Genomic DNA, 25,389 nt, shown 5'->3' on the forward strand with positions numbered 1-25,389 from the left:
GAATTTTTATTGACTCTCCCAAATGACTGAAAAACTCTTCCGCCTCATCTCTACATAATGGATTTCCTGAAATATCAGCTAACGTCCTACCTTTTGCAAGAAGTTCTTCCTAATACTCTTTAATATGAGAGCTTTCGCTTTGAGTTTGCTTCCAATTTATCCTGTATATCTTGTGTTTAATAGCTATTTTCTATTTAATAACTAGATTCTGAATTTTTGATGGCAGCGACTATACTTGTTTGTTTTTGCTTTGCGTCTGCAGCACTTAGTGTAGTGCTTGGCATATAGGAAGTGATCAATAAATGTTTATTAATGGGACTTTTTAAATTCTAAAAAGGCAGATGACAAGAAACCATTTACATAAATAGATGCTATATGTGATCATTTAATCCTAGAATGAATGAATGATCCTAGGTACCAGCCGTTGTACTTGGTGCTAAGGATATGTATACAAAAATGAAGACAGCTGTTGCCTTCTTGGAGTTTACATACCCATCACATACTAAATGTTTAAGGAGTGCTGGTGTTTGATTCTAACAAGGGGAGAAAATACATATGGCAGAGTGATGGGCAGGGAGGGATATTTTAATTTGGGAACCTACTGGGATGCTGAATTGAGCCATTAGGCAATAGATTGACACATCCTTCCTAATAGCGGTATTGGGACTCACTTAAACTAGAAAAGAGAATGGCGAGAAGGCAGGGATGATATGTCTTCAGTAGTAAGGTGGCTAGTGAGAAGACCAGCGTATAAAGGCAGGTATGGTGATAAATGGCCCACGTTTAGTGGATCATGTGATAAATTCATGTCGAGGGCTGTTGGTGGGGGTAAAGTGTGGTATAAGAAGATATTCTAGAGCTTAAAGGGTTAATCAGGGTATGGTTTTTAGACTAAAAGTACAGGGGGGAGTGTGGCTTTTAGGAGAGAAGATGGAATGATAAATGAGGAGGAGAGGAAGAGCTTTTACTATATTACCTCTACATTATAGATACATTTCAAAGTATGTTTTTAAGGCAACCAGTCTTGTAAATATATACTTCCCCTGAGTGAACGATGATATCTCCAACATAAGCAAGATGGAATTATGATTTAATTACCTGGCTACTTTTAACCATCTTAGGAAGCACAATGAAGTGTATTTGCATTGTGTTCACCCGATTACCTCTAAAGATCAAATATACAAAGTCCTCCATTTGGTATTGAAATGCCTTCAAACCTGGCCCTCTTCCTGCCTTTGCAGTCTTTGTACATGTTACACCCCTCCACAAACTCTGTGATCCAGACGTACTGAGCCCCGTGCTGTTCCACACATTTGCTATTGACTCCTATTTCTCAAATGGTCCTCCCTTTCTGGAATGGACTCCCTCATCACCTCTCATAATCTCTGGTTTCCTTCCAAACTCAGCTCAAGCACAGCCTTCTGTTTGAAACCTTTCCCAATCACCTCCCCTCTACCCAGCTGCTACTGCTCTCCCTTCCAAATCCACCTTGCATCTATTTTACATTTGCTATCTATATTTGCCTATACATACATACGTACACATAGAAATACATACACATACCATTCTTTCTACCCATTTCGAGAGGAAAATTCAGGGCTAATAGTAGAATAGGATCATAGATTTAGACATGAAAATGACCTTATAGGTAATCCCCTCATTTTGCAGATGAGGCACCTGAGTCTTAGAGATATTATGCAGCTTGCTCAGGGTCACACAGGTTGATCTGGCAAAACCAGGATTGATTCTAAGGTTTTCTGACTTCAAACCCAGTATTCTTTCCATTGTGAATGATGACTCCCAATGGGGCTTCCTTGACCAGAAGGAGTTGGGACAGTCTGTTTATGTCAGCAGTAGACATCTTTGACAATCATTTCAACTCTTACCTGACAGCAAGTCAAAATTTCTTTCCACTATTCCAGGCAATGAAATTCAAATTCAGTGAAAAGAATCTCTTTTTGCAGTCAAAGCACCTGGGTTTAAATCCTGGCCATGCCGTCTTATGTTCGTATGATCTTGGGTAAATTATTCAAATTCAGAGGGACCATTTTCTTAATTATAAAATAAGAGGCTTACACTAAATGACCTTAGTTACCTTTGAGTTCTAAGATGACGTAGCATATTCAGGAGGAATCGTTCCAACCCTGAAATAGCCCAAGTTTGAAGTTAGAGTCATTGGCCCAACGTCAGCCTCTTTGATTTACATACAATTTCATTCATTCTCTGGAAAGTCTCATCATAGGTTTGAAAACTGTCATTCTCTAGAACTGTGGTGTTAAATTCAAATAGAAGTGGGGCCATAAATATGTATATAAGGATTTCTGTGGGCCAGATATTGACAGTTTTAAAATGTAATGGTATCTATATTTTTGTACTTTTGTTAAATATTTACCAGGTCCATTTGTTTATTTATTTGAGTATGTTGATACAGTTTTAAATAATGGTTTTTGGAAACTTGGCAATCCATGTTCTCTCCCTTCCCTAAGATGGCAGGTAATATGATATTTGTTGACCAGGTGTTATCATACAATACATATTTCTATGTTCATCATGTTGTATTTTCCAGATACATTTACATCTGATTGGGGTCATAATGTTGACTATGGTTATGTATTGACAGCTTTGCTCTAGAGGAACAGGTGACCTAAATAATCAGGGTGAATATGAAGTCATCTCAAATATTCTCTTTTCTATATGGGTTCTGGATATGATAAAAACTTTATGATATAGTGACCAAATAGTGAAATGGATAAATATGGAATTCATGCACACAGGACTATAATTCACAGAACAAAGTCTTTTATTAAAATTTGAAAATGGATAAAAACATTTTAACCAAAATTTCAACAAATCCCCAACTCAAAACCTTCCTCTAACGTACATGGACAGAATTATGAGAAAAGATATATTCTTTGCATCTCTTACTCATTTCATTATAGGTTGACCGTTTTTGTAAATAACACACATAAACAGACATGATCTATCATCCAGCCACTCTTGGAAAACAATTGACAGAATTGATTTTTCATCAGCATCACACTTTCTTATTTTTCACATAAAAATTGGGTGACCTTAAGGCTTTAGGTCTAGGTTCCTAGCAAGTATGAGGTATACAGCACATTTCATGTTAAGGCAAAGAACACAACACGTGTGATATCAGTGTGTTTTTTTTCCCTGTGAGAAAAATGCAGAATGAAAAATGGATAAAAATTACCAATCTTGTGTAAAAAATCCCTTTAAAATGGGAGATAAATTTGGATATCAGCTATATCTTTTTGTTAATTATCATGATGGAGAACTATAGTGGAATTTGATAAGGAAAGTATCTAAAGTCAGTGACTTTATTCATTTTACTGGACTAATTATATCTGAAATGAGTTTGGACAAAATTGAAATTCCATCTCTCCATTCTCCATCCTTCTCCATATCAATGGCTCTTGTTAGTCTTTGAGATACTGCTTATTTCTTGGAAGATAAAGGAGAAAGCTCATTATTTTAAAGAACAATTCTATGTATAATTCAAAGTATTTAAGCTGCAAGAATTTCTGATCCCAAAAAGTAATGTATAAACATTGATTATTTCTCCCCTCCTTCCCCCCAGTATTCAGCAATACCCCAAAACATTTTCTCCAATTCAATGAAGTAGGTAACTTTTTGTGGCTGCCATTTTTTCCATCAAGAGGGTCAGGGAAAAGGCATCATTTTTGTGTTACACTGGCCACAGCTTTCTTGGCAGCATCTTCTAAATCACTGGCAGAAGTAATGGGAAGGCCACTGTTATTCAAGATATTCTGGGCTTCTTGAACATTAGTCCCTAGAAAAAAAGGAAGACAGATGATTTTAGCAACGTATCTACTGGATTATATGTCCTTTCATCCCTAGAACCACAATGCTTTGTGTAATCAAATTAATCTCTTTCAGCTTTTTAGTTTTTTTCATTAGGGCAGTCAGGTGGCTTAGTGGGTAGCATAAGAGTCAGGAAGGCTTGGAATTAAATCCTGCCTCAAACTCTTGGACCAGTTTAATAATTTCTTTAATCTTTGGTTTCCTCATCTGCAAAATGAGTATAATTAAACAACTGCTTTATGGGGGAATTGCAAGGATCATATAATATAAGGTATATTAAGTTCTCTGCATACCTGATAGTGCTATAGGTCAGGTATTATTTTTATTATCTATAAAATAAGGGACTTGGAACTGATGATCACAAAAGTTCCCTCCCACACTAACATTTTATGATTCTCTCATCAGCAATCCATTGCTACTATCAAGTCAACAAAAACAAAATTTCTTGTTTAGAAGAGAAACATTTAGGGGGCAGCGAGAGCCAGCCCTAGAGATGGGAGGTCCTGGGTTCAAATTTGACCTCAGACACTTCCCAGCTGTGTGACTCTGGGCAAATCACTTAACCCCCATTGCCTAGCCCTTACCGCCCTTCTGCCTTGGAACCAATACACAGTATCGATTATACATACAAATGTATGGTAAGGTAAGATGGAAGGTAAGGGTTAAAAAAAAGAAGAGAAACATTTAGTTTGAAATAGATGGTACCTGGGCAGAGCCATCTGAGAATGGCCAGATGACCAGTTGTTAATCTGTGTATTTTAAAGATAAGAGCTATATTTTCTTTCCTACAAGATAAAGATGAAATGTTGACTCTAAAATATTGGATTTCTGGCCACATAGTTTTGGAGAATTAGAGGAGGTATAGGGTTAGATGGCTGGGGAAACCCTCTGTTATGCTTCCCTTCTCTATAGGTAAATTGAAGACAAGACTTTACTAAAAGATTTATTCCAATTTGAGTACTATAAATATAATTCCAGACTAATGTAGTATGGAAACCAATAAGAAGATTTTGGAGTAGAAATTTAGGATATCTCACTTGAATTTTAGGTCTTAATAAGTCAAGTGGCATACAGAGAAATTTACTAACAACTCTGTTGGTCCAGAGTGCAACAACCACAGGAATAGCAACACTACCACCATCATCAACAAAACAGTTTACAACAAAAACAGCAAAAGTAATGAAAAAGAGAAATGAAAGCATGTCGTAAAATATCTAGAGATTAGAAATGCTGAAATCACAAATCTGTTTCAAAAAAATATTTGATTGTAAAGGATGGTAAGAGAAGCCAGAAGATGCCTTGCTAAATAATCTTCATGAGGGCATTATGAATTGCTAATGGTGAACTAGTTAACTGCATGAACTTTATAAAACTCTGCATTCCACCTCCTATCTGGGTGCCTTCCATAGGGTCTGTATTCTCCTACCCTCCCCATCCCCTACCACAACAGTACCAAGATGTACTCCTTCTCACTTTCACCTGCCAAATGGCTTCTTTTCTTTCCAAGTCCATTTCCTTTACAAAATTTTCCTTTTCATCTCATTCTCCCAATATTTGTCCACTGATAATATTACAGTCTTTCTCAAATCATCTTATATTCTATGAATTTGGGCATTTTTTTAATCCTGGTGGAATATAAGCTCCTTGAGGTTACATATTATGTTTTTTTTTTACCTTTAATCCCAGAGATCTGAATATAGGAAGCACTTATTAAATATTTGAAATCTCAAATGTCTATTTTAGAAATCAATCACTTCATTCATTGATTAGTTAGTTCATTCATTCATTGTCCAGGCCAAGGATTCTATGGATGAACAGAGATCCTTGTGAATAAACTGTTCTAATGAATATCTGCAATTTAAAGTCTTAGATGAAAAGAACTTTGGGAAGCCAACTGAGTTGCTTAGAGCTATAACAGATATATGATAGAGGCAGGATTTGAACCTAGATCTTCTTTTTTTCAAAGCCAATTTTCTAGCCCTTATACCTTACTGCCTACCACAATCATATGTTATTTAAAGACCTATTTCTAGTAGTAGTGGTAGTCTCTCGGTGACCGAGAATGACGATTGTCTGTGTGCAGTTTCATCTACGGTGTACCCTCCTGAGGCTTTGGAGTCCAAAGGCTGAGGCGCACAGTCTGTGGCACATGGGGCATGGGACGCCCGTTGTTACGGGAGGTGCGGTTGTGGCCTGGTGTCGGCGTTCACGCACAGCGGCAAGACATCGACGTCGCTCATCTTCAAAGGTGGTGGCACCGTGTGGTTAATGTGGGTTCGCCAGCTGCTTCTGTCAGAGGCAGCGAGTTCTAGTTGCTTTGGTGTCATGCCAGCCCACTTCAAGTTGGACTTGAGCTGATCCTTGAATCTTCTCTTTGGTCGGCCTTGTTTCCTGAGTCCAGCTGACAGTTCACCATAGAATACCTGTCTTGGTATTCGCTGTGGGTCCATGAGGATGACGTGTCCAGACCATTGTAGCTGGGTTTGAGGACCAGGACTTCGATGCTGGTGGAGTTGGCTCTGTCGAGGACTTCCTGGTTGGTGATTCGGTCCTGCCATCGGATCCACATGATTGACCGGAGGGAGCGTTGGTGGAATTGCTCCAGCTGTTTCATGTGCTTCCGGGACAGTGTCCATGTCTCACACCGTACAGGAGCGAGAGAGGACTACTGCGTTGTACACTTTGAGCTTCGTCGCAGTGCTGACACCTCTGTGTTGGAGGACTTTGCAGCACAGCCGCCCGAGTGCCTGGCTGGCCTTTTGGATCCTGGCATTAATCTCGTGGTCTAGGGACCCGTCATTGGTGATGGTGCTGCCCAGGTACTTGAAGGTGTTGACCTTAGAAAGCTGCGTGCCATCGATTGTAATGCATGGCTGGTTCGTTGGCCTCCCTGGTGCAGGATGGAACAGCACCTCTGTTTTGCTGAGGCTGATGGTCAGGACAAACAGTTTTGTTGCGGTGGAGAACCTGTCCACAATGGTTTGGAGATGATTTTCTTGGTGGGCCATGAGAGCACAGTCATCTGCGAAGAGAGCTTCCAGGATGAGTCTCTCTGTTGTCTTTGTTTTTGCAGTCAGGTGGCAAAGGTCAAATAGTGAGCCATCCAGTCGGTATTTGATGTAGACGCCCAGGTCTAGATCCATCACAGCATGTCGTAATACTTGGGTGAAGTATAGGTTGAATAGTACCGGAGCGAGGACACAGCCTTGTTTCACCCCATTGGAGATGTTGAAGCGATCAGAAGTCTCTCCACCAGATAGGACTTCCCCTGTCATGTCGAGATGAAAGAGCTGGATCAGTTTGACGAATTTTGCTGGGCAGTCGAGCTTGCTGAGGATCACCCACAATGCATCTCTGTTCACTGTGTTGAACGCCTTTGTCAGGTCTATGAAGACAATGTAGAGACTCAGGTTCTGCTCAAGGCATTTTTCCTGCATTTGCCTCACTGTGAAGACCATGTTGATAGTGCTGCGATCTGGTCGGAAGCCACATTGTGCTTCAGGCAGGTCCTGCTCTGAAACAGATGACAGGAGCCTGTTGAGTATAACACAGGTGAGGATCTTTCCAGCAGTGGAGAGTAGTGAGATGCCTCTGTAGTTGTCACAGGCTGCTCGTGAGCCTTTGTTCTTGTATAGGGCTACGATGGAGGCATCTCTGAGTTCTGGGGGCATGTCTTCCTCTTCCCATATGCTGGTCAGTACTATGTGGAATGCCTGGAGCTCCTTTCCATTTAAGGCCTTGTACACCTCCGTTGGGATCCCGTCTTTACCGAGTGCCTTGCCTGCACTCATTTGTTTAATGGCTTTTTGGACTTCCTCTATTGAAGGAGGGACATCAAGTTGTTCAATGGAGCGATTTTGGGGGATCTGGTCAAGGGCGCTTTGGTCGACTGAAGAGGGTCAGTTGAGAAGCAGACTGAAGTGTTCTTTCCACCTGTTGCTGATGCCTTTTTTATCTTTTATGAGAGTGTCACCGTCAGAGGATAGTAAGGGAGTGGTGGTGGGTTTTGATGGCCCATAGACAGTCTTGAGGGCACTGAAAAATTGTTTGTAGTTTTTCATATCAGCAAACCACTGGATTTCTTCTGCCTTTTTTTCCCACCATCGGTCTTGCATCTTCTGGATCTCATGCTGCGCCGTGGCTTGGAGAGACTTGAATCTGTCCTTTTTAGGAGCAGAGTTTGGGTTATTTTGCCACTCCATAAAGGCTTTGTTCTTCTTGCTCAATAGGTCTTCGATAGCAGTGTTGTTCTCGTCGAACCAGTCCTGGTGGTTGCGTTGTTTTGAGCCTAGGACTGCCTTTGATGTTTCCTTCACTGCGTCTCTGAACTGGTTCCATTTCTCAGTTGAGCTTCCAGTGAGTGGTCCCTTGGCAGACAGATTGTTGTCCAGGCAGGACTGGAATATTTGCAAATAAGATGGATCTCTAAGATGACTCACATTGTAAAATGCGTGAACTGTCTGGGCGTGTTTTGGATGGTGAGGTGCAATGCGCATTTGAAGAGTCGCTCTAACCAATCAGTGGTATGTCCAGCATTCAGCAACTCTCATGGCTCTGGTGATCTTTACATCCTGGATGTCTTGCCGGCGTACAATGATGTAGTCAATGAGATGCCACTGTTTTGATCTTGGGTGAATCCACATTGTTTTGTATTTGTTCGCCATTCTGAACACAGTGTTCGTGATGGTGAGTTCGAACTCTGAGCATTTGCTCAGTAGCAGTAGGCCGTTGTTGTTCATTTTGCCCACGCCGTGTTTGCTGAGCACTCCTTTCCATCTTTCATGGTCCTGGTCAACGCAGGCATTGAAGTCTCCCAGTAGTATCAGCTTGTCATTTGTGGGCACTGAGTGCAGGACGACACTCAGGTCAGAGTAGAACTGCTCGATGATCTCCTCTGTGCTGGTCAGTGTTGGGGCATATGCGCTGATGATTGTGGCATACTGGTCTTTGCTGAGAGGCAAACGGATCTTCATGAGCCTCTCGCTGATGCCCACAGGCAAGTCTGGCAGCTGTTTGAGCAAACTGGTCTTGATGGCCAGGCCAACACCGTGGATTCTGTCTTCATTTGAGGCTCTACCTTTCCAGAAGAAGGTGTATCCAGTGGTGGGTTCCCTGAGTGATCCCTCTTCTGGTAAGTGTGTTTCGCTTAATGCTGCGATGTCGATGTTATATGGCGCCAGTTCTTTACCGATTAGAGCTGTTCTTCTCTCAGGTGTTGGGGTATTCTCTCTGTCAAGTAATGTCCTGATGTTCCATGCTCCTAGTAGGAGTTTCTTTGTGTTTTTTTTTTTCCTTTGGTTTCGGCTGCTTAAAGGGATGACCCGCCAGCCGCAGTGTGCTGACTGGGTGTTTGTAGGGCAGGCAATGTTTGGGACACCTTTTCTAGTCCCCTCCCTTGATTAGGGTGAGCAGTGCTGTCCTAGAGAGGGCTGCTCAGTCGCCCAGGATGCTGCCGAACGTCCCTGCTGCCCACAGGGCCGAGCGACCACTGGTCCGTGGGCCGCCTACGTGCAGGATTGTGACTACAACTGCCAGTGGTCACCTCCACCTGTTGCATCATCACTCCCCCATCGTTGCAGGTCTTGAAGAGGGTGGATGGGGTTAGGATAGATGAGTGTGCACAAAGACACTTGTGCATAAAAGAGATTTAAGTGGAAAAGCTGATGCACAGAGACAGTCCCACTCTCCCGGCATTGGAAGCCTGGGTCTAGTGGCACGAAAAGTTGTTACGTCTGGAGACTTCCTCAGCTGCTTTGGATGGCCGTGTTGTCTTTTGTGCTCCAACATGCCCTAAGCACTCCACAGTGCTTTGCTGCGTCGCCATCTCAGCCGTTGAACCTTCTTATTGGTTTCTTCCGTCTGTTCAGCCGAAGCAGTCTTCACATGCTGGGTGAGCAAAGCCCTGGTTCACCAGGGGTCGACGACCCGATGGCTACCCTCACAAGGTTTGGCTGGCCTGTCGAAGTCATTGATGGGTAGCTGGGTAGTTCAGTGGATTGAGAGCTAGCCCTAGAGATGGGAGGTCCTAGGTTCAAATCTGGCCTCAGACACTTCCCAGCTGTGTGACCCTGGGCAAGTCACTTGACCCCCATTGCCTAGCCCTTACCACTCTTCTGCCTTGGAGCCAATACACAGTATCAACTCAAAGATAGAAGGTAAGGGTTTAATTTGGGGTGTCTGGGGTGCCCAGGAAGGGGTAGTATCTCTGGTATGGAGGGCTTGTCGTGCCCTCCTAGGGCAGCTCTCCAGCCTCTGACCCCCACCTGACACCCAGCTCTCACTTGTGACCTATTTCTAGGTAAGGATAAAGAAGGTTGGCCTAGACTAATTCATGTAAATTCATTCAAATTACAACCTAATAATTTTGAAGAGTAAACACAACAATCATGATAATAATAATAATTATAACTATTATTTATATAGTAACTTTAGGCTTATTAGGCATTTTATATGTATTTCATTTGATCCTCAACCCATTTTACAGATGCAGAAACTGAGTCCAAGAGTGGTTAAGTCACTTGTCTAGGTTACACGGAAAATAAAGCTTTATGAAGCAGGATTCAAACTCATCTTCCTTCCTCCAACTCCACTACTCTGTCATTATGTCACTTAGTTGCCTTAATACTCAAGGTGAGAATACATTTTACTTGAAATCAATCAGAAGTATGAACTATACCTAGAAATCAATCAATTAATCAATTAACCAATCAAAAAAGCAGTTCAAACAGGTGTGATTGGAAGTATCTTTGGATTGGTTGAGGGGCTTTGTCACATCCTGAGGAACAAGACTAGTTTAGAGAAGTTAAGCACTTGGTAGCAGAAGCCTGTCCAGACACCTAAGAAGGAATGTGAGACATGTGACCTTGGTCTACTTCTTTCACTCTTTTGTTCTCATACACAACAGGGCTTTGTGAACTTTAGAGACCAGCAGATTTGGAATTTTTCATCAGTATCATAGCATTAGCTCCTGGGGCAGCACTGACAACAGTGTCTGTCTTTGAAGGCAAGGATGTATTGGAGACAATTCCAAAAGGCAAGTTCAAGGCTGTACGAAGAGTTAAATAGAAAAGTTACAAGATATTCATGGGGAATATTGTGAGGACTCCCGTTAAAGGATTTAGGAGGCTATGAGTTACTCCTTTGTCATAAATGGTCTCTAAGCTTAAGCCTACTTACCCTTGGGCTCTAGTATTGTTAGGAGTAAGGGTGATGGCCTTTGAAGAAGAATATTTTGCCCCATATGTACCAACTATAGCATCATAGTAAAAGATACCTATGTAAAAGATCAGAGACTGTCTGACTAGCAGATATTGATGAATAATCATAAGGGGAAACACCCTGGTGGGGGTTCATGAATTGTAGAATTAGAAAGACATATCAATCCCTAGGGCTACTACCAGTGTGGAGATGTAGTAGTCATACTTTTGGATCTAGCCTACCAGTTGAGGGTGAGTAAGGGTGAGAAAGAAACCCCAGACGAGGTGCTATTCCTGAATTATTGGTGCCAGTACCTTGAACTGTTGAATGAACCTGGTTCCCTGATATGAAATACAAGATATACAGCAATTCAAATACATTTTCATTTATTCTTGGCACCCACTCATGAGCATGTCTCTGTGTTAATGCACATAAAATCATAGATATACTTTGTAAAGCATCTGTCCCTTTGGGATTAGTTCCCTTTAGATTTTTGTGAGAGATTCTTATAACCTTTTTTTACATCATGGATCCATTTGTGCCTAGTGGTCTCTCAGAATAAGATTTTTAAATGCATAAAATAAAATATATAGGATTTCAAAGGAAAATCTAAGGTTGGTGAAAAAAAGTCACTTTTTCTCATCCAAGTTCATAGATTTCCTGAACCTTGACCCCACTGGAAATAAGTGGACCTTCAATTTAGAACCCCTGGATTATAGACTGAAAAATGGAAGGAACACTCAAGTTCACCTAGTACAGCCCCTTCATTTTATATTTGAGAATACTTAAGGCTAGAAATCTTACATCACTTGGTTTTTAATTTGCTATGAATGGAATTAGGTAGGAAGTATGATGAGCCTGCAGCTCCTCTCAGGCATCAGATCCCGTGTCTTTACATTATTTTTCTGGCCTAGGTATTAATCCCTCACACATGGAGCCTGCCCTCTCGGTGACAGGTGTTGTTAAGGGTCTTCTACAGCTGGTCTTTCTACTCTACAAGTTGGAAAGTGTTCTCTCCCTATGCTGATACAGCCTATGGGTTAATGTGGATGCCTATTACCCATAGCTGGGCTACATTGTCTGAAGTCATGCATCAGTTCCCCCCACACTTAATAATGTGCAAATTACTTTTGCATTTTTATTTAATAAGTAATATTGGCCAAAAATAATATGATGGAACTTTGGAGTCCAGTGAAATATCTAATCTAGCTCGTCAAATTGTTGGATTTTATCTAGTTAAGCAGAGGAAGCCCATTTGTAGACAAACACTTCCAAATGAGGCAATAAAGCCCTCAGACACATTTTAAAAAGGTTGTAAATGAAAAGAGACGCTTCAGGGAAGAGTATTTCACACTGTCAAAAATCATACAAATGGCAAAGGCTTGGTTAAATGAGATCAGATTAATTAAAAGAGATGACCAATTGTTACTTCTCTCCCCTGGGCCTCATTTCATTACTATGGCAGAGCAAGAGGGGGAATTTGTTCTTCTGAATTTATTTGGAATGGTGCTCACCTCCTTTCCTGTTTTTCCTGAGACCATGACCTTTCTCGAAGCACCCAGTTGAAGGGGCTTCCTCAGAATAGCTGGGTATATTTTGCACTGTGTTTTGGTTAACTGATCTATTTAGTATCAGTTAAGCCATTGGTTTTCTATTCTTAAATATACTTCTATGGACCCCTTAGTATCAATTCAAAGATAGAAGAGCGGAAGGGATTAGGCAATTGGGGTTAAGTGACTTGAGCAGGATCACATAGCTAGGAAGTGTCTGAGGTCACATTTGAACCCAGGACCTTCCATTTCCAGGACTGGTGCCCTATCTACTGTGCTACCTAGCTACTCCTCTTAAATATGCTTTGAAAGACTAGCTACATGTACAGAACAGTTAGCAAATCAAACACTCATTTAACTTTCTTTTCCAAACATGTTTTCATATCTTAGTGACTCTTATTACAGTCATGTGGTCTACCAGAAATAATTAGCTTTGGAAAAGATACCAAGTATAATTTTTTTTTGTCCCTTTCCTCACAGTGAACTTTAGCAGGAATTTTCTCTTCATCTGCTCTCAAAATTGTCCTAAAAGGAAATAACCCCGACAAATTGTCATCCTTTCCCTTCACAAATTGCAGCTAACTTCCTAGTTGGAAAACACATTAGATAAGGAGTCAGAGGTCCTGATTTCAAATCCTGACTCTTCTACTTTTTTCCTCTGAGTGATTTTGAGTAAGTAACATTTCCTTTCTAGGTCTCATCTTCCTTATCTGTAAAACAAGCAGGTTGGGCCAGATGAACTTTGAGGTCCCTTCCAGCTCTAATTCCCTAATCCTCTAATGCACATTTATAATGCCTGCTTATTCCTTCTCTACGCACACATTAATTACTTGGTTTATCATGGATTGTGTAATTGTCCAATCCTCATCCTGCTGTCTTTGTGTAATTTAGGCTCTTCTGGCACAGTACCGTCTGTATTATTTCCCTGGGTTAGGGAGTGTTTGTTTAACTGGACCTGAACAGGACCAGGCTTGTGGGACACAGACACACATATCAATAAATCCTAAACATAATTTTTATTTTAAAGTGCTGACCCAGATTGTTGAGATAGACAGCCAGACACCCTGCTCAGGCTATTTTGAAGCAGACTGATCAACATTTCCTCAGAATAATTTAGGTATATAACTAACTAACTAAATATATAGATACAGATACAGATACAGATACAGATACAGATACAGATACAGATATAGATATAGATATAGATATGGAGGCTTCCATTTTGTCATTCCCCTGTTCAATGCCCGATGTGGCCACCTCCTCCTCTTCCCTGCGGCATTCATATGGGAGACCATTGTGGTAGAAAAGAAAGGCAGACTGACTGTAGTGAGATGACCTGGGTTCAAAGCCCATCTCTGGTGTTTATAAGCTTGGGCAAAATCACTGTCTCCATGCTTCAGTTCCTTAACTGTAAATTAAACGACTGAACAAGATGATCTCTGACGTCCCTTCCAGATCCTGTTTAGGACTGAGAATGTTATGGGAGAACTTGAAGGTAAAACCCTGGATCTGGACAGGTTGCCCTTGTTGAGAATGATAGACTCCAATAACTAGCTTGAAAGTAAAGAGAGAGATTTCTTAATTTGGAAGCAATGTTGCAAAGTTGGGAGGCAGGTACAAGAATGGACACTACTCCTAGAAGAGATGGATTCTGGGATTCTTACGTGACCAGGGATGAGGGGTGGAATGAGGTTAGGCACAAGTGGAGGATGTTTTTCACCTCACTGGGGATGGAGTGATGTTTTATGTCCTGAAGACACAAGGGGCTGACCTGGAATAGTTTAGGGGATGAGTAGATATCCTAGATATAGCACGATGCTATTAGAGCATAATTGGGATATGTGTGTGTGTGTGTGTGTGTGTGTGTGTGTGTGTGTGTGTGTGTGTCCATCTCAAAATCTAGGATAGAATCCAAGGGGAATATTTCTCTCAGGGGACCTTCCTTAGTGTGGATCTCTAACACTCAGGGTCACCTTTTCCTTAGCACTACAAGAATGCAAGGAAGGAAAGGAATTTTCCTGCTTTCCTTATGACCTGAAATAGTTCTGGAGTTTGGGCTGTTCAAAGGAAACCCTGGTTCTCATGCCAAGAACAGCATCTGATTTTATCACTGTGTTCTCTGTTTGAATGCTAGTTTGGTACTGCCTTTTACCAGCTGAGCCACTTAATTTCTTTAGGTTTCATAGACCTAGAATTGTAAGGGGCCTTTGAAGCCATCAAGTTCTGTCTCCTTTTTCTACGGCTGAAGAAACTAAAACTGAGAGAGGGAAGCATCTGAGGCAAGATTTGAACTCAAATATTTCTTACTCTGAGTCAATCAAGCAATGCCCTCTTCTACCTGGGATCTTCTGATCGATCCTAAGTCTCTTTAACTCTGTAATAAACCTTACTTTTTTCATCTGTAAAATGGAGCCAGTGCTATGGGTAATTGCTATGGGCGATTGCAAGGTAAAGGTTTTATGAATGACTGAATGCTCCAAAGATATGAATTATTAGAATCTTAGAACATTAATTTCAGTTGTAATTCAATGAACACAAAGAGATGGCAGACCTTTGGAGAGCATGGACCCCAAATTTGATGTTGTTAAGTCATTTTAGGAATGACTGACTCTCCATGACCCAATTTTGAGGTTTTCTTGGTAATGATACTGGAGTGGTTTGCAATTTGCTTTTCCAAATCATTTTTAACACATGAAGAACAGAACCAAACAAGGTTAAGTGACTTGCCCAGAGTCACACAGTTGGGAAGTGTATGAGGCCATATTTGAACTCATGAAAATCAGTCTTCCTGATTCCAAGCCTAGTGCTCTATTCACTGGGGCCACCTAATTTCCCTTTGACTCCAAAGCTCTCCCTTTTTAAGGGAATAGAAAATGAACAGAAAACTAAAGGCCATTTTAAAAGGCAACCTTCTTCTCTGAACCTCCTTGGAATCTCCTTTGATTATCTGAGCCTGTCTTTACAGGAGGCATTAAGTAGTGACTATTCCAAAAGCTACCGGCAGGTGTTTTTTGCTACCCATGATGCACAGGGCCTGCCTATTCTAATGAGGGCAGAGAGGGCTGACTGGAATATTGTCTTAAACAATACCCGTGGTCTCCTCTTCCAAAAGCTACCTGTACCTACCCCTCACCCCACCCAACTACTCATTTTACTGCCATGTCAAAGTGTCTAATTGCTTCATAATTCTGGGACTTGCTTAAATGAACTATAATTCCATTGGCAGTTTTAGTTTAATTACACCCGTAATTAGCAAGTAGGCAGCAGACATGGTCCAAGCTGGGTGGCTTTCTGTGAGATTTACAACTTTGGCTCTGAGTCTTGGTAAGAGAACTGTAAGAAGAAATATGGCAAAGCTTGCATAAGGCAACCTGACAAGATGAAGGTTTGTACTCCTCAATAAGCGAGATCCTTTTGGGAGTCTGCCTGCTTTTGCAGCCTTAGCAGTGCTCCCCTGGGGGACTTGTGGTCCTTTTCTTCTAGAGAGGCAACAAGAGAGTCAGAGATTGGGAGAGATGACCCCAAACTCTTCTCCTTGCTGAAAAGAACAACACACGTTTTTTAAGGCAAGATTTACAAAGTATTTTTCTCACAGCTACCTTCTAAAAGTCTATTTCAAAGAGTAGGCTTAGATGACCTCTAAGGTACCTTTTAGCCCTAACTCTAGAATCCTATTTCAAACACTGTTATTTTTATTTTACAGATGGGGAAACTGAGGCTCATAAAGGTTAAGTGACTTGTCCCTATTCCTGCAGCTAGTAAGAGAAATATTGAAGAGGTAATATGGTCTGATAGAGTCAGAGGACATGTTTAGAAATAAGTAAGCCAGGTTGTTTGCAGGGGCTGGGGATTAGCTGCTTATGTTAGCTGTATGTGTAGAATACTTCCTAGACGTAAATATTTAAAGACTATTTCTGCTTCTGAATACCTGTGTGACCTTCGACAAGTCACTTCAACTCCCTGTGCCTCAGTTACTCACATACAAAATGATGTGTTTTGACTAGATGATTTCTAAGGTCCATCCCAACTCTAAATCTACGATCCAGCTATCAGACTTCAGGTGCCTTCCAGGTATCTACATCCAGCACTCTGTGACATCACTGTCATCCCCTCCCCGAAGCAGTCTGCTTGATGAACACCAAGGAGGGCAATGGGGATGGGTAGAATGCATGAAGAGCCAAGATGAAATCAGAAGAAAGAGAAATGGACAAGAACGGGAGACGGAGGATGCCTTGGGCAAAATGCTTGTTTGTTTGAGAAGGAAAAATATAATGATCGGGGAGTTAAAAGTAAGTTCTTTCTCTAATCAGCAGGTGGCTTTTTTTTTCTTTCCTTGTAGATCTGAATAGAAGCCAGTCATCAACAGCTGCTTCAGCCTCCAACATGGAATTCAGGGCTCCAAAGAGAGTGTTTATGCCTACGTACACAATTACAAAGGAAATTGATCTCCTTCCCATTTCTAAATGATTCTGTGGACACATTCTAATATTTATTAAGTGCTGAATTGCCTCTTAATGAGGTTACACAAGGCCAAGGTTAATAAGCACCTGCAGAGGTAATGGATGATCTTGAATGGGGTGGGGTGGAGGGTTTCAGACATTTCCCCATATCAGATGACCCACAGAGAGCTCCTGAAAAGGAGGAGTCCCTCAGTCGGCTCTCTAACCACTTTATATATGCTAATGCATTTGGAATCAAAGGGAAACAGATTTCAAAATGAAATCATACCCTATTGCCAGAGAAAATGAAATAAAAAAAGAAATTCTTCCCCTACCCCCAACTTCTTCTGAGAGAAAGATTTACCACTAACCTCCTACCACTGGGTGGTGTCAGAGAACTGTAAACAGAGATTCACAGTTAATTTCTTAATGTAATCTGATCTTGACTCTCATTAATCCCAGCTAGAATGATGAAAAGAGAAAAAAATCATGGGGTTTTCTTTTATGAAAGGTACCCTCCTAAGGCTAACCTTCTGCACAGGGAGTGGGAACACCTTTCTTTGGGGAAAGCAGGGTTGAGAAAAAAAAAATTAAAGCTACCATTAAAGAGTTTCTCATTATGGTATCTTCTTTTTTATTTTGGTTGAAAATGTTTAATAAGTAATTTACTTTTAAAAATTTTAAAGTAATTTTTTTAGCAAATATTTTGCAGCAAAACCTGAGATTTGAAATGTAGTCACTTCAAGGAACTCCTTCAAGTTGCTTTTACATACTCCTTTAGCCTATTTTAAAACGTTTATTTTTTTTTTATCATTTTAATGGGTGATTGGTGGCAGAGTGGGAGGATGGGTTATATAAAAAAGAATTCTATATTTGGAATCAGAAGACCTGAATTTGAATTCTAATTTAGCCATTTATAACCTCTGTTTCTTGTTACTTTAGGCAAGTCATTTTATCTCACAAGGTCTCATATGTGCTTCTGAGGCAGGATGACCTGGGCTCAAGCCCCTTTTCAAAAATACTTCCTAGCTCCATGTTGGCAAATCTGTGGCACATGTGCCAGATCATCCTGGAGGGGGCTGCATTCCCCTCTCCAGGCACGTCTGAGGACAATTTTCCCATCATCACCCCTCTGCCCAGTAGCCCAATGGAAGAATTTCCTCCCCTCTCTGGGGTAAGGCATAGGATTCACCAGTGGTGTGAAGGTTTAAGTTTGGGCACTCAGTCTCTAAAAGGTTCACCATCACTCTCCTAGCTGTTTGACTCAGAGCAAGTCTCTTTATCTTGGGGGAGATTTGCTATCTTCAGCTTAGAATAATAATAGGCCTTAGTTTCTTCATTTGTAAAATAAAGAGGTCCAATTTCCAATCTGGAGCATGCATATCCCTAATGGATAAAAGAAGCTGGGGGTGGGGGAATATAGGTAATAAAGAACTGGCCTGTTCATGATAACCTCTACAATGTATTTCTTTTTCTGTATTGCATAGGGATTATAGAAAGATTTACCAAAAGCTAAGGGGAACAGGCAATTAAAAAGGTTGGTAATTCCTGGAACAAATCATCTTGAATATCTCTTTTAGCTCAAAGCAGCTATAATTCTATCACCTCATCAGATTCTTTAGCTGTTCAAAAGCCTGAGATACTTTCTGAGAATGAGATGTTACCTGTCCTAGTCTCATATTTTTTTTTCCTATGGAGTGTGTTCAGGCTTAGAAATATAGACATGTTTATATGTGTAGAAAGAAGGAAGCCTGGTTGTTTTCAGGGTGCTGAGATTAGCTGCTCACATGCTCTGAATGCCTTCTACACACACACAGGTATAGTGTTGAAGGTAATGGCTAGACTAGTGCAGCTGGGTCTTCCTTAGTTCCATTCTTGAGCTTGAACCCCTATATCTTAATGTTTGGACTTGGACAGGAATAAGGTGCTGAAGTGACCCCTTCCGTCTTTTTTAACCTTGCCCCTACTCATGGCAATCTCCAATTTGTTGAGGACCCTGAGATTCACAAGACTGCATTATCATGGTGAATCTGACCATGGTTACCAAGTATCGTGGCGGTTGGCATTTAAATCTCCTACTCCTCCCCACCCCCAACCCAGCCCACAAAGCAACATGGCCATCATTTACTCTCTGGTGCCTGACTGTCAACTTTAAGACATGCATGAAGGACCTGAGCCAGGAAGAAATAAAATGACTATAAAGAAAGGCACCTTGGTAAAGGGGAGAGATGGCTGCAGAGAGGTGAGCCCTCGGTATTAGAGGACTGTATTTAGAGAGTTGAATCTTGGCTTTTTGCTTTATACCTGGGTGACCACCTAACCTTCCCTAGGCCTCAGTTTCCTCATTTGTTAAATGACTGAATTGGATTAGATGACCATTGATTTTCCTTGGAGGTCTTAGTGTGTGCTTCTGAGACAGGAAAACCTGGGCTCAATCCTTCTTCAGATACCTCCCAGCAATTTTACTCAAAGCAAGTCTTTTTATCTTGGGTAAAGTTCAGTACTCTCATCTTGGATGATGCTAAGGGATAATATAGTCCCTACCTTATAGGATTGTTTTGAAACTTAAATGGGATTTTGTACACATACATGCAAACATACATATCCATCTACTATCTATGTCATATCAATCTGTATATGTATGTATATATGTATTCATCCATTTATTCAAATGAAGTATAATTTCACTAGCATGAGAACAGACCGAACAGTACAGAATTAATTGTAACAATGCAGAACAAGAACTTGGAGTGTTGGAGAATTTTCCAGGGCATGGAAAAGAAGTGACTTGCCCAGGGTCACACAGCTAGGGCATGAAATGGTACTAGAACCCAGATCTTCTTTACTATAGTACTAGTTCTCTCACTACTATGTCATACTACCTTATAGAGTTATCAACATCATCAGTGCATCACAACTAAATTTATATGACATGTTTAAGGGTGTTAAAGAGTGGAACAGATAGATAGACTCAGGAGGCAGCAGATTCCTTACTGTGATAAGGGATGGATGCTGGGTGAGCACTTGCTAGGAATCATGTAGGAGGGATTACCATCAGCTTGAAATAAATGACCTCAGAGGTCACTCCTCACTGTGGAATTTGGCGATTCTTGTTCATGCTGTTTGCCGATATACAAGTTAAAGGCACAACACCAAAGGGAATTTGATGGACTGACCAAATCCAACTATCAGAGACTCAGAGAATTACAGAATTCAAGCTCGAAAGGACCTCAGAGGACATCTGTTCCACCCCCCTCATTTTACAGATGAGGAAACTGTAGGGCATCAACATTAAATAACTTATCCAAAGACATAAAGGTGGTAAGAGGCCAGTCTAGGATTCATTTCTGAGCAATATAAAAGGTTTGATCCAGTCAAGATGCTGGTATAATTTTGAGGAATGGAATACACTATCCTATAATGAGTAAGGAGAAAGTTGGGCATGAGGTCATTTTTCCATCAAAAGAATACTAATACAAAGTTGGCATATAGTAAGCTCTTAATAATTTCTTATTGTATTATATTTCTTATATAATATATTACATATTTCTTAATATTTCAATATTAATTAATTTAGTTTATTTTAATATTTAATTAATGTTTAATATTATTTCTTAATATATATTACTAATATAGTTTGACAAGAATTCAAACAAAAGAAATTGATTGAATCCAACTTTTTCCTTTTGAATTTAGAAAGTGAAGTGTGGGAAGAGAATGGATGCAGAAAGAGAAGAGGAGACCAGCATAGAATAGTAGCAATAAAAATTAGGAAGGTGAGGAAATTCGAGAAAGGGAACAACTTTCAGTCATTATAGAAATCCAACTTTCAGCAAAAGTTGTTCCTTTTCTCTGACTTCTTCATTTTCCAAATAATAAGGCCAAGATCATGAGAATGACTTTATGCTCATGGATTGAGAGCAAAGGAAGGAGAACCATGTGAGGTGGAGATGGAACAAGAACATGGCAAAAACCACAGGAGAAATTTGGGGGCAGGAGTCATGAGATGGCACTACAAAAAGGAAAACAGACATGCAGTGATGCAGGATCCAGTTTCTCCTAGATGCAACATCCCTACCACCATCTGTGCCAGGCTGCAAGGACAGGGTCCAGAAAAGAGATGTTCAGACAGCAGAAGAGGAGTCTCATCTTTGAAGAGGTGGTGATTGAGAGAGAAGCAAAGCTACCTTCCATCCAAGACCTGAAGAAACACCTTTTATCCTTAACTATTTCAACAGGAAACAAGATGGGACGTGGCAGCCCAAGTCCAAAGGTGCCTCTACTTTTGTGTTTTCCTTTGCCTTTTTCAGCTCTGAGAGGGCCATTCACAGGGGTTCTCTTCCACTCAAGTCTGTGCTTATCTATTTAGTGGGAAAATGGGCGCTGAAATGTTTAAAGTGGACCTTTTTATCAGGCCTATCAAACAAGTGGCCAGCTGATTGACAGATCCCAAGAAACACCAGTCATTTTAGGCCCCCTGGCACACAGATGGACTACTGCTGACGAGTGTGACTGAGGCTTATGACTGGAACATTTTACCATGAGATATATTGATTGAGCTTCAAGCTCTGGGGGAATTAATCATACTAACAACATAATAATAAAAGCTGCTAACATTTACATAGCCTTTTAAAGGTTGAAGTCTGTTTTGTGGTATATGGTCTCATTTGAACCTCACAATATGCAGGCGAGATAGGTGCTATTCTAATCTCCATTGTACACATGAGGAACCGGAGGTAAACAGAGGTTAAGTGAATTGCCCAATCAATAAGTGTTTGGGGCAGCATTTCAACTTAGAGCTTCTTGACTCCAAATCTGGCTTCAGACACTTATTAGTGTTTGATCCTGGGCAAGTCACTTAACCCTATTTCCTCAGTTTCCTCATCTGTCAAATGAACTGGAGAAGGCAATGCCAAACCGCTCTACTATCTTTGCCAAGAAACCCCAGATGGAGTCATAAAGTTGGACACAATTGAAACAATTGAACAATAATCATAATTTCCTGACTTTAATCCAGGTCTTTATGACTAAACTATTCTTATTCCTTAACTGAGGCAAAAGTAGGTTGTAGGATCTTCAATCTAGAGCTAAAAAGAAGTAAAGCTGCTGTCTAATCATTGATCTCTTTTTATAGCTGAGGAAACAGGGTCTAGGGAGGTTAAGTGTTTTGTCTAAGTTGACACAGGTTGTAGGCATCAGAAACACAGTTTGAACCCAAGTTTTCTGATACCAGAACCCACAATCTTTACAAAACTGCCTTGCATTCATTTTATTTGTGAATACATGTATGTTGATGATGATAAATAGCTAATATTTGTGGCACTTTACAATTGCTCTTTCTTCTGTTCTTCATAGCAGCCCTCTAAGGTAGGTGCTACTATTATCCCTATAGAAGTTAAATTACTTGCCCAAAGTCATGTAAGTATTTATGGCTGAATTTGAACTCAAATCTTCCTAACTTCACCTTACATCTAGCTTCTTCTTAATGGACAGTTTTGCATTTGTTGTTCTACCTTCACTTCAAATTTCATCACCCTGCTGCTAACTAAAGGTTTGATTGACACTCCCTTTCTCAGTCTCATCTCCCCTCTGATCAGAGGCCAGAGAGGATGGAGTATCAAACTCCTCCCAAACTCCTTCCTTTATGGAGAGCAGAAGCTGGACTCTTAGCTTACTCCACATTGCAGCTGTCCCTCTGCCTAGTTTTAGCTCCAAGGAACAAGGCATTCCCACTGTGCCTGATGCCCCCTGATGCCCCTTTTTCCCTTTGCCCTTCAGCTCTACTTTCTTGCCTCCTTTTAAGCCTCATTAGATTGCAAGCTCCTTAGGATCAGGAACTGTCTTTTTATTCATTGTATACTAGCACTTAGTACAGTTCCTGACACAGAGCAGTTGCTTAATAAATGGTTGTTGGATTATATTGCATGTGTGTATACTTATATATGTAACCATGTATATATATATATATATATATACACACACATATATATACATACATGTACGTACTGTGCAAATATATATATGTACATACATATATGTATGTAGAGAAAACACATATTGTCTCCTTGTTGGAATGAAAGCTCCCAGAGGGCAGGAATTGTTTTCCTTTGGTCTTTCTATCTTCAGGGTTTAACAGAGGGCTTGGCACATACACACACATAAAAAAACACATGTTGATTGAATTGACTCCACCTAAGATGACAGAGTGTTTTTGGCAGTACCAGGATTTGAAACTAGGAATCTTTTGATTCTATAGCCTATGCTCCACCTCCTAGTTCATAACTGCCTATCATCTTCAGGAAACCATGCTAGGATCTGGGAGATAGAATTCCTGGCCTCAAAGAGTTTATACACTAGGGGCAGCTAGATGATGCAGTGGATTGATAGCCAGGCCTGGAGATGGAAGGTTCTGGGTTGAAATCTGGATTCTTAGCTGTGTGACCCTGGTCACATCACTTAATCCCCACAGCCTAGCCCATATTATTATTATTCTGCCTTGGAACTAATGCTTATTATTGACTCTAAGATAGAAGGTAAGGGTTTTTCCTTAACAGTTCACAAACTAGGAATAAACACAAATGAGTTGGATATCAAAGAATCTATTGAAGGAAGAGAAGGCTTGATTTGAGATCTGAAGAGTATGATAGGTCATCTGCTTAGTGTAGAGGATAGAGCAATGATTTTAGAAATAGAGTTCCTGGCCCCATCCCTAGACCACGTGCTGTGCCACCCCCCACTGAGTGCTGGGCATTCCCCAATTCCTTACCCCACACAGGAGAGGGAAAAAGCACTCCCATTAGGCTGCTGGGTGGAGGGGTGGGTGATGTGAGGAATGTCCTCAGCAAGGGCAGAGAGTGGGAAAAGAGTGGTCCAGGGCTCTTCTATCCTTCTGCTTTGCCCTCTGTGAGTCATCCACCTTATCCCCTGTGTGCCCAATTGGGCTGCTGAGCAGAGGGGAGGGTGATGTGAAAAAATTTCATCAGGCAAGGTGGAGAAGGGTAAGGGAGCAGCTCTGCCAGAATCCATCTGCCTTTCTACTAAAGAACTCTGGGGGTAGAGAGAGAAAGGATAGTCATGTGCTCACAGAGAGTACTCTGTGTGCCATCTTTGGCATCCACACCATAGGTTCACCATCACTGGGAAAGAGCATTAGACTTGAAAGGCCAGAGTTCAAAATCTTCACATCCTTACTAGCTGTGTAACCCTGAGCAAGTCATTTAACCTCTCAGCTCGCTCATTTGTTAAGTGATGGCATTAGAATTCATATCTTCTAAAAGACTCACCTCTCATCTCTTAATCTATGACCTTCTTTCCAAGGTGTAGAAGGAGTATAAAGGAGAATCTGGGGAAGCTAGCTTGAACATGAAGGCTCCTAATTTCACTTATTAATCAATCAATAGCATTTAGTAAGTACTAATAATATCTTAGGCACTCTACTGGGCACTGGAGACACAAAGACAAAAGTGAAAAAGCCTCTGCCTGCCAGGGGCTTGCATTTTTTTTGCAGGGAGGCAGAGAGAGGTAAAAGAGAAGCCAAAGCTTATAATCAAGCATCCCTATTTGGTAGTGGAAGGAGAAGCGACCCTAGAAATAAAGATGAGCTTTAATCCATCACTCCTTTTCAGGGACTGAAAAAGGTATCAATGAAAAGTCACTCTTGGACAGAAAATTCCTTTCAGACACATTTGGAGATGGGAGGGGCTTCTTGCCACATATTCAGTAAACAGAAAACCTGGGGAAAGTGACTCCTAATGAAAAGGAAATCTCCCTTTCTTATCCTTTGCCTCACCTTCTATTTTGAAGCATCTTAATGATGTTAATCAGCCTCAGCCCCAAACCATAAAAAGAGGAGCCATCTGAAACCCCAAATCTTAGCTAACCTATAGCTGTACACCACATGTGCAAAAATGCTCTCTCATACCTTTTGGCGTGTTTTTATTACTATTCTTAAGGATTATGATGTCTCTAGGCATTTTCTCCAGCTTTTGTCTTAATTTCAAATAAAGAGCACAACCCATCCCCAATAATTTCACTGGCAAAAGGCATCATCTGTAAAAGTTAACTCCCCTCCTCCCTTTGCTGCCACCAATACGAGGTTGTTCAAGTTACCCAGGAGCCTTTTAAATAAAAATAATCCCGCATCTCAGCTGGTGAGTTCTCTTCTGATAAGGCAAGTAAATACATGTAATTATAAAGTTACCATTTTCAAAGAGGAGAGTAATCCTTGCTTTATCCACTGGTAAAGCAGCTTGTAATTATTATACGGCTGAGAACAAAGATTTGTCCACAAAATCCCCTTAAATCAAGCCAGATTTGACTGATTAAAACTTTTCTCATCAAGACATTTCTAATACATT

General features: G+C 40.9%; 1 protein-coding gene across 1 annotated transcript in view; it reads right to left on the reverse strand.

Moving 5' to 3' along the window:
* Window positions 1-2,782: 2,782 nt before the first annotated feature.
* SUCLG2 (succinate-CoA ligase GDP-forming subunit beta) overlaps window positions 2,783-25,389 on the reverse strand; it is a 350,518-nt gene continuing 327,911 nt past the window's right edge. The window contains exon 11 of the mRNA XM_007500056.3: window positions 2,783-3,814. Within this exon, the coding sequence (XP_007500118.1) occupies window positions 3,699-3,814 (116 nt within the window). The 3' untranslated portion in view covers window positions 2,783-3,698. The remainder of the gene's footprint in view (window positions 3,815-25,389) is intronic.

This window comes from Monodelphis domestica, chromosome 7 (assembly GCF_027887165.1).
Source record: "Monodelphis domestica isolate mMonDom1 chromosome 7, mMonDom1.pri, whole genome shotgun sequence".
Taxonomy (NCBI): domain Eukaryota; kingdom Metazoa; phylum Chordata; class Mammalia; order Didelphimorphia; family Didelphidae; genus Monodelphis; species Monodelphis domestica.